Here is a 9,845-nt window from a genome sequence, read left to right as displayed (position 1 = left end):
AACATAATCATGAAACAGATGACTTAAAATGTGAAGCTTGGTCTGAAATGAAAGTAATGGAAAACACACAATCTCTTCATAAAGAACTGCAACTTTCTATCATTCAATGCAAACAAAAACAAAACTTTCCCAACATTAAATTTGTACAATATAATATATGCATCATCTGTATGCCTACAAATTTGGAACTATACATATCCCCAGAAATTTGCTAAAAACTGCATAATATATATATATATATATATATATATATATATATATATATATATATATAAAATTGGTGGGAGGGGAGGGGAGGGGGGGTGGCAAATCCTGTATTATATATATATATATATATATATATATATATCCAAAATTCTATAAAGATTTAAGACAATTCCTCATGAACTTGAGATATTGAAACCGGACCCACGCCACATAGACTGCAACGGTTTGATGACCGTTGAGAACACCAATCATCCGGAACAGCAAACAGGTGGGTGTCGATGAACTTTCTGAATCTTTTTTTGTACTCTTTTGGGGAGATTATGGTTGGCAGCTGGTTTCTAGGAACAACAAAAGACTTGACCCAGTTTTCCAACTGTTTGTCCCATGTATATTGTCTCACGTAATCGATTATACCACATACGAGTTCCTTTTGTTCCACATCCACCCCAACCAACAATGAATAATCCATCACGTTAATCGACTGAAAATTACCAAAAAAAATTAAATACAAAATAAGTTAACAAGTAATCCGAACCCATAAAATGATGTTGGAAAATGGTATAAACGAATGAAAAAGCACAAAAACAGGTTTGAGTAGGGTAGACCTGTAAAGTATATTTGTCCTTCAAATTTTTTATAAATAATTATTATGTTATATACAATATAATCACGCTATTTAGGCTCGTAAACGGAAACAAACAAGACATGTTCGTGTTCTTCGTTTAACTATAAGTCTATAACCGAACAAATGATCAAGCATGAACAGATAAAATAACAGGGTTTTCCTATCCGTATTCGTTCATAAAGAAACTGATTGTGTTTGCGTTCGTTGATGTTCGTTTGTTAATAGTATTAACGAACGGTTTCATGAACATAAACGAACAGAACAGACATAACTGAACATAGATGAATGAGCATAACCGAGCCAACACCAATAAAATTTACATGTAAACATCAATCTTTCGGGCTTAAAATCTTAAAAAAGCTAGACTAAATTGTAGTGCATCCAAAATATTGAACCGAGTATGTAAACAAACAAACTTAAACACATATAAACTAACGGACATAAAAGAGCATAAACGCAAGAACATAAACACACGTTCATAAATAAACGAATAAGAAATTTGTTCATGTTTGTTCAATTAACTAAATGAACAAAAAAAGTTGTTCATTGTCGTTCGTTCAATTAAATAAACAACCTCATGCTGAACAGTTCATGAGCGGCTCACTGAACGTTCGGTCCTTTATTAAAAATTATAAATCATTTTCACACTAGTAATTTATAAAAACTAATAAGTACTCACGTAGAGGAAGGCAGTATCGTTCCACACAGCCCGTTGCAAATTCCTCTTTGCTTTTGTGTTAACATATAACGGGGAAACGTTCATGTCGTTTACAAAATTTTGGTCCAAAAGAACGTCTCCTCCACCATCAACAGAAGCATTATAACGAGAATATAAAGCTCCTTTCAGATCATATTGTCTTGTAATTTTTCTGCAATAAGTGATGTTCTCCATCACCATTAGATCATGTTTTACACCAGTCTTTATTTTCTTAACCTGCAACCATTAATATTTATAAGAAAAAGCATACTACATGAATATAGTAGATATGGGAAATTGGAAAGGTACGTTTTTGTACGGGTTGAAACAGGTGTGGTTAGCCGAAAAATTCCGGTCCAAAATTTAAGATTTGAAGTGTTAATTGTGATTAACGATATTATATTTTTTCAAGAATAATCTAATTTTTTACATAACGAAATTTAGAAGGTTTTGTCTACTAATTTGACTCATTCAACCGATTTAACTTGTTTCCTTGTATGCAAAAAATTTTAAAAACTTGACTCGTTTGACCCGCTAATATACCTGTCTAGACCCATTTATAAGTAAACAAGTCAAAAAATATAATATATTAAGCAATCTTATCTTGTGAATAACATGACTTAGAAGGTATAACACTACTTGTTTGAATCGTTCAACCAAAAAGACATGTTTCATTGTCAGCTATTATTTTTAATATGACCCGTTAATATACCTATGTAGACCCATTTCTAAGTAAACTGGTTGAAATTGCCACCTCTAAAATAGCAAAAACTAGAAGTCATTGAGATAAACCAAACCTGATAAATCCCAAGAATTTTTGCAAGGCATGTTTGATTTCCTTGTTTATAGCACTGGGTCATATACCCAAAATATTCAGAAGCAAATCCAAGAAACGAACAAAACTCGGTATTTTTAATCTCTTTTATGATGAATCGATCATCAAGAGTTTTAGCAAAAAAAGATTTACTTTTTCCACCTTTAGCATCCCAATGTTTACACCGGCTTAGTGAAGAAATATAATCCAGTTCACTCAAACCACATTGACCACGAAGATCCAAAAAATCTTTAGCAAACAAACAAGCCACTGAATATTTAGCTTTCTTATCATATCTTCCCATTGAAACCACTGGATGAATATACCTTGAATTAGCAACCGAATCCAATATTTCTAATCCGTCAAAGCTAGAAAACCGTGATTCTTCTGAAGATGATCCGAGTGAAGAACTATCAGAATTTGTGGATGTGAAAGATGACCAATTTGGAGAACTTAAAGATGACAGTTTGTGTGTGTTTTCAAATGATTTTGTGTCATTGATGATGTCATCTGATGCAATCATCCCGTCTTTTAGATAGGCTAACGCGCATGCAATTATACTAGATAATTCATCTTCATAAACTGAGACTATATGATTGTTTGTGGCTAATGGAAAATGAATCTTTGAACCCTGTTCGGTTATTATTTTGTATAATGTGGATCCTGATTCATAGGTATTAATGGGTTCATATTTTGGTAAGTACCCTTTTTGATACTCGCTTAAATGAATGTTTTGTATTTGTGAAAATGATGTCCACATCCATCCTTTAGGATCAGATAACGGTGTTGAAGTTGAAGAAGATTCATCATTATCTTGGACACCGCTTTCTTGAACGGAGTTTGATGATTCGATACTAATTTCGGTTGTGATCACTTGACTTGGTATGTCATCACTTTCTTCCGGTATATCCGTTTTTTGATAAGAAGCATCAGCAGAAACCGATTCAATGTTTATTTCAACGGCAGTATTGTCGTTTTCCTCAAAAGATGAAAGCTTTTTCCCGGATTCATCAGTGATTCGAGGGCCAGTTGTACCATGATCAGATGAGAGAATCGAATGAAGACGCTCATCCCAAATGTATGAATGAAGAAAAAGTTCCCATCTAATATGGTTCAAATAGAGAGGCTTTTGTAACCAACCATTCACAGAAGTGAGGGTTTTCATATCATCCTACAGAAATAGATGCATCACTAAAACGAATTATTACTATTATTATTATTATCTCTTTGATGAAAAAAAGGTTAAATAACTGACCTGAAACTTATAGCGCTCTTGTTTCAACATCTCTTTAATGTCAGAGAATCTTTTACCTGATCCAAAAGACTCATTCTCCAACTTCTTCAAAGAGTTCTCAACCTCAGTTAACATTGAACACCCTTCTTGGAACACCTTAACACCCCAAAGGTGAAATTAATTTAATAAATGTCAAAATAATAATAATAATAATAATAATAAGAGTAATAACAATATTACAATAATAATAATAATAATAATACAAATAATAATAGAATTTACATACATCCTCAACTTCTTCTTTGAGATAATCTCCCATTGTCTTACTAAACTCCACCTTCCAAAGTGGCAGAGATACAGAGTAAGTAGCTACTGTGGAGTATCTAAACATTGCAACCATTGAGCCCAAACTGCAAGTTTCAAAATATTAATTTTAAATAAATAGTGTACCAAATATAATAACAAAATAACTTTTATTTTTTTTCCGATATTACAGATTGAATGAAAATAAACATGAAGAATTCGGGGATTAAATAGAGGTGAAAAAGAATAGGGTTAGTAAGCCACATTGACTGATCATCGACGTAGTTTCCTGGCCGATGATTGGGCCTAAGGCCTGCCCAATAGCTGTATACTTAACCATTTTGAACCTAAAGCCCAACAACAGTAGGTAATCTAACTTGTTTCAATTTTTATATATATTTAAGGCTTAATGGGCCATTCAAAAAGTTGCATGCGTCAAAAAAGCCAGTTTGACATAGCTTTTAAGCTAATTTTTTATTATTATTCTGAAACTGACATACCCGAAGAAATGAAGGTAGTCTATATAATAGGAATGTCCGCAAGTAGATGGTATCTCCCATGAAGAGTAGTTTGAGAATCCAAGTTCTAGAAACTTCCCAAACGATAAACCACGAGCAGCAATGGAAACCAATATTCTTTTGGTTGACTTTAAACTTCCATTAACGGGTTTACATTGACCACAACAACTCCACATCCAAAGCTTTCCCTCATTTTCACCAGCCAAATGTTTATCTAATGGAAGACGTTTTACTTGAATCGTTAGTTGCTTGTCATGATGTGCATAATAGTGAAGATGAGCTTCTGGTAGTTCATTACACGTTCCACACGAAAGATTCTGCATAAAGTTACAAATGAGTACCAGTTACAAGTTTATTATTATGCATAATGCGCCAGATAACTCTTTTATTCCAATAGTGTAAACTTGACTCTTTTAGTCCAACAGTTTCATATCAACTAAAGTCCAGCCCACTAACCCAATCCAAATTTCCTGTTAACTTTTTATTAAAAGGCCAAAATACCCTTGGTTCATGGTCTTACTTAATCAAAATAAAAAATCTTTGGGACCCACGTATAAATATATGATATTAATGCCATAGGTATAATCTATTAAGCAGAATGTATAAGCTTTTTTAAAATATAATAACAATAAAAACTAAATATATTCTGCCTAATAGATTGTACCTACGGTATTGATATATTTTATTTTTGTCATAAAGATTTTATAATTTGACTAAATAACACAAACAATCCAAGAGTATATTGGTCTTTGAATAGATAGTTTAACAGAAAATTTGTATGGAATTAGTGGGCTGGACTTTAACTGATACGAAAATGAATTTTAGACCAAAAAAGTCAAATTTAAACTAATGGACTAAAAGGGTTATTTTGGTCAAACCACAGGGATTAAGACCGTATTTAACTCAGAAAGTTAAAAAAGAATGTTGAGTTTGAACAGACCTGATTAAGCAAATTATCCCGCAAAAACTTTCCAAGTGGAACATCAAAGTTTCTGTAAAACTTGATACACGAAAACGAACTTTGGTTACAAGTAGTCCCACGTGTCACATTCCTTCTAGACATTAAAACCAATATACTTTCTGAATCCAACACTGCCCTAATGTCATCCTTACGTTGTACACCATCTTTACAGTTTTCTAAATTTTCATCAGGGCCAACTTTGACTTCAACATCAGAAACATCAATAGTCTCGGTAGATATCGAATCCTGACTGTTGGATTCGCTATGATTATGTATCTTCACATCATTGTAGCCCATAGTATCGAAAAGCGGGACCCCAACAACTTTCTGCAAAGAGGTCGAGAGTGAAGATAGGCCTGAGATAACAATCGGGTCATACTCTTCATATGATGGTAAAGTAGACCCTTCTAGACCCAAATTGTCAGACCCATTTTGTTCAGAATGGGTGGAGATGGGAATATCAATGTTCGTGACTGAATCAGTTTCAGGAGTTGACTCATTGACTATTGAAGCATTTGTATCATCAAGATTTGTTTCTTCATCGTCGTTTGAAAATATAGTCATTCCATTGGGGGCAGTTGTTGAGAACATCGCTCGTTGGTTAAGAATGAATGAACTTTCGAGGATTAAATGGTAGGCCATGATAACTGCAAACTGGACCACACATTTGACTTTTTTAAGTTCATCATTGTGACATCCTTTCAGCAAAATCTGCATGAAAACTTGTTAGATCAAAAGAAGATATTGAACTAGCTAAAGAAGAACTTTTGTTGTCTATTTTAGGATAACAAATGTACTGATTAAGATTGTAAAAACTATATTGTCACAACAATTATGTAATCAAGGCAATTTAGAGGTTTTAAGCATTAGAGAACAAAGTAGCCTTATTATTTCGGATATAATAGGTTTTGGCCTTAGATAATACTAATTTTCAATTATGGATAAATATTAGTCATTATTTATTAAGAATTAGCATTAGTATATCATTGAGGTAAGGACTTTGTATTGGGATTAGAATGGGATTCTGCACTAATTTACGACTAATAGATAGATTTAAACAAGCTCTGATCAATAAAGACATAATGAACTGACCGTAAAGTCCATTCGTGTGGGACATCCTTCAAGAAACATTAATGTCTTTTTTGGTTTTTTTCCACTTTCAGAAAGATCAGCATGTTCTTCAACAATCTTTTCAAAATAAAACGATTCACACTGCCTCAGCTTTTGCTCACTCAAATTATCAGATGACAAGATTGGTGAGCCGGTACAACGAGCAACTCGTTCCAAACGGTGTTCTTTCATTTCCAACACAAGTGTCATCCCTTTTGAAAAAATAGACTCTTGGATATCACGAGAAACTGTTTTCTCCACCAAAATAACATTTGGATTCAACTTCTCTATCATCCCATTAAGATTATTCACTCGATCAGCCTCCTGTTTATGCATAATTTACCAAAAGAAGGTTAAAGATGATACAGTAATAATCCAACTTTATAAATAAAGCAATTTAGGAGGATGTATGTTGTAATCCAGACTTTAGTTGACTTTTAACCCGTTTGACTTGTGCCCTGTTTAGCTGTTTTTGTTGTGATGATTCAATTAGGCTTGTAAATGAACGAGCACGAACGGAGCTTGTTCGTGTTCATTCATCTAACTTTAACGTAAACGACTGAACACAAGCAATTAAACGAACGGGTTACCCTGCTCATGTTTGTTCGTTGAGAAAAGGAACAAGTTCATGTTTGTTTATGTTCATACGTTAACAGTGTAGACTGTAGACGGACAATTCACGAACATAAACGGGCGAACATAACTGAGCTAGAACCAGTTAAAAGTGATGTGAAAAATTGTGTGCTGGGCCTAAAAAGATTTACACTAAACAAAGTTGTAACAAACCAAAATATTTTAACAAAGGTAAATGAACGAAGTCAAAAAAAAAATAAACTAAAAAAAACATAAATGAACGTAAACAAACGAACATAAACAAATTTAAATAAACCAATGTTCACGAACATAAATGAACGAATGAGACATGTGTTCATATTCGTTCATTTAACCAAATGAACAAAATATGTTGTTCGCGTTAGTTCGATTATTGAATAAACGACTTCCCTCCGAACGGTTCACAAACTGTTCACTGAACGTTCGGTTCATTTACTGGGCTAGACTTGATATTGCCACGTTGACTAAACGTTCTGTTCCTATGTACCTGTTTCATTGATTCAAACGATGACAATCCATCAGAAGACACACTAAGCGCACCCTTAATCAATAGCAACTTGGGCTTTTTACACTTTGTTGGCATGTGCTTGTGAGCGGCATGCTTTTTGAAGACTAACCCTTTAAAAACTTCACTGCATCAAATAAAAATAATATCAACATATACATATGAACACGTACACAAGGTGAGTAAATAGAAGCAGTACTAAGAATAAAACAACCTTTGACTTCGAGTACCGGTTGCAATACATTTGACCTTTACATATCCATCAGGATCCATTGTTTTTCCTTGAATAGAATCCGGCTTCAAAAACGAGGCAGCTTCCCAAGATAAGGCAGTAACTGTATCCACCCAATTATCACTGTCTATACTCATAGATTTAAGAAGATGCTCCACAAGTGCCTTAAACTTTCCATTCATTACTTCATTCAACGCCTTTCGTGTTTCCTCTCTAAACCTAAAACTCCCACTCCCTTCTTGACCAAAACTGCTAAGATTACTCGGTTTGCCCCATTTCATACCATCACCATAAACATCATCGTCATCGTCATCATCATCAAAATTAGCAACCCTGCCCTCCATATCATCCTCTTTGTCTTCCGGTTCAGGGGGGAACCAAATATGGGAATCTATACCTCCGTTTGCTAGATACGGTTGTTGTAAACTACAAGTATCAACTCTTGTTCCCTCTTTGAGAAACCTAAAAGTAAACAAACAATCACATAAACGGGCCCACCAACAAATACATGGTCTATCTAACTTTATTCTTGATTTTACCTTTCATTTGAGGGATCATCAACAAGGTACTCATCTGAAATATAACAATCAATCAGAGGTGTTTAAATGGTTAAACCGTATGCAAGAATTGCAAAATCATACTTACTGTAAAATGAAATGGTACTATCGGTTTTGGCGAGAGACACGGCCGGACTGATTGATGATGCTGGTGGAGAAACTAAAGTATCATAAGTCATGTCCGTTATTTATTTATTCTTATTCACCTTCACTAGAAAACTGGCATCACAAATGGGTGTTTTAGAGTTAGGGATCCTGCAACATAATCAATCAGCATACTAATTAAATAAAAAAAATTAAGTTCTTTTAGGGTTATTATCTTAAAAACTTGGTACTCATGGTCCCTAGTTCAAGCATACTGTATAAAATAATATAGATCTAATAATTGAACCAAAATGAATGCTGCTTCATTTGCAAGTATCAACGAGATCAAATTATTAATATTATGATAAACATATACTACTAGTAGTAGTTATATCAATCGAGATGAACGTGATCTCCTGGTCAACGTACATCCGAATTCACAAACAAAATATAATATAATATAATAGAACGAATTGTGAGGCATTGCATCAACAAAACCCTAATTTTGCAAGCAAGAAAAAAAGAATGATGAGATAGTGACCTCGATCAATCAATCGCTGTGGATCCTTGCCAAATCTATCTCTCTCTCTGAGTGCAGATTGTTTGATAATATGTAGTCAAGAGAGATGAATGTGGGACCCACCAGTAGAACCAACAGTTGTACAGTCGCGGAAGCAAAGAAATTTCAAAATGGGAATCAAACGCAGGTTGACTGACATATGTTATGGATAGTAGTTGGTGACATGTATGTATCTTTTCTATACTTGTTTCTATATTTTCATTTCACACCCTTCAAATTAGGGATCTTGTTGTTCGAATATGTTTGTTTTTAGATATTAAATTCAAATGTCTGTCTGGTTAGCGGTCTACACTCGCTTTTACCACTTCTCTCATTATGATCTATCTGTCTTACAAGATTGAAGATTCGCTCTATGTAGTCAAATATATAGTTGAGACTCGGTTTTAGCACGTCACTCATAGCGGTATTTTGTTTTGAACTCGCATGACGATGCTATATACGTTTTACCACATCTCATGTTTAGGGAGAAGGCAATCATTGCATTTGGAATAGCTTCACATCCAACAAAAACTTAAATCGATACTGAGTATAAACAGGAGCAAATGTATTAAAAACTTAAATAAACTTATCATCTTACGCTTGTGTTGTGAAAAGGGGATCATAAACTAACTCAAAGTATTAGGAGTTCATGTGGGTTTTAAAACTTACAAAAACGCCTTAAGTGTTGTGGATGGAAATAAAAAATAGAAATCAAAGGGCCATTAGTAAAGTTTAAGCATAAGAACACACTGGCTAAACCTAGCATGTTAGATACAATATACACAATCAATTACAAATAAATATGCCCATATATACATATAAATACA

General features: G+C 33.8%; 1 protein-coding gene across 1 annotated transcript; it reads right to left on the bottom strand.

The window, feature by feature from the left end:
- Positions 1-336: 336 nt before the first annotated feature.
- Positions 337-9,089, bottom strand: LOC143620547 (putative 1-phosphatidylinositol-3-phosphate 5-kinase FAB1D). The gene is made up of 13 exons (XM_077092222.1): positions 9,001-9,089; positions 8,464-8,630; positions 8,358-8,391; positions 7,801-8,280; positions 7,569-7,713; positions 6,452-6,793; positions 5,339-6,070; positions 4,381-4,715; positions 3,864-3,987; positions 3,599-3,733; positions 2,327-3,514; positions 1,512-1,766; positions 337-688 (listed from the first exon to the last, which is right to left on the bottom strand). Exons 2-13 carry the CDS (start codon positions 8,552-8,554, stop codon positions 368-370), a joined length of 4,182 nt encoding a protein of 1,393 aa, XP_076948337.1. The 5' UTR covers positions 8,555-8,630; positions 9,001-9,089; the 3' UTR covers positions 337-367.
- Between the last annotated feature and the right edge of the window lie 756 nt (positions 9,090-9,845).

This window comes from Bidens hawaiensis, unplaced genomic scaffold (genome assembly GCF_021521415.1).
Source record: "Bidens hawaiensis isolate Kalapana, Puna unplaced genomic scaffold, B.hawaiensis_p1.1 tig00002602_1, whole genome shotgun sequence".
Taxonomy (NCBI): domain Eukaryota; kingdom Viridiplantae; phylum Streptophyta; class Magnoliopsida; order Asterales; family Asteraceae; genus Bidens; species Bidens hawaiensis.
This window is presented reverse-complemented; position numbering and strand designations above follow the sequence as displayed.

Coding starts and splice junctions, on each gene's coding strand:
- LOC143620547 (XM_077092222.1), bottom strand. CDS start 8,554: ATGACTTATGATACTTTAGTTTCTCCACCAGCATCATCAATCAGTCCG. Junction 4,716..5,338: donor GGGATAATTTGCTTAATCAG/GTCTGTTCAAAC, acceptor AACTTTATGCAG/AATCTTTCGTGTGGAACGTG. Junction 3,988..4,380: donor GACTACCTTCATTTCTTCGG/GTATGTCAGTTT, acceptor TGAAACTTGCAG/TTTGGGCTCAATGGTTGCAA.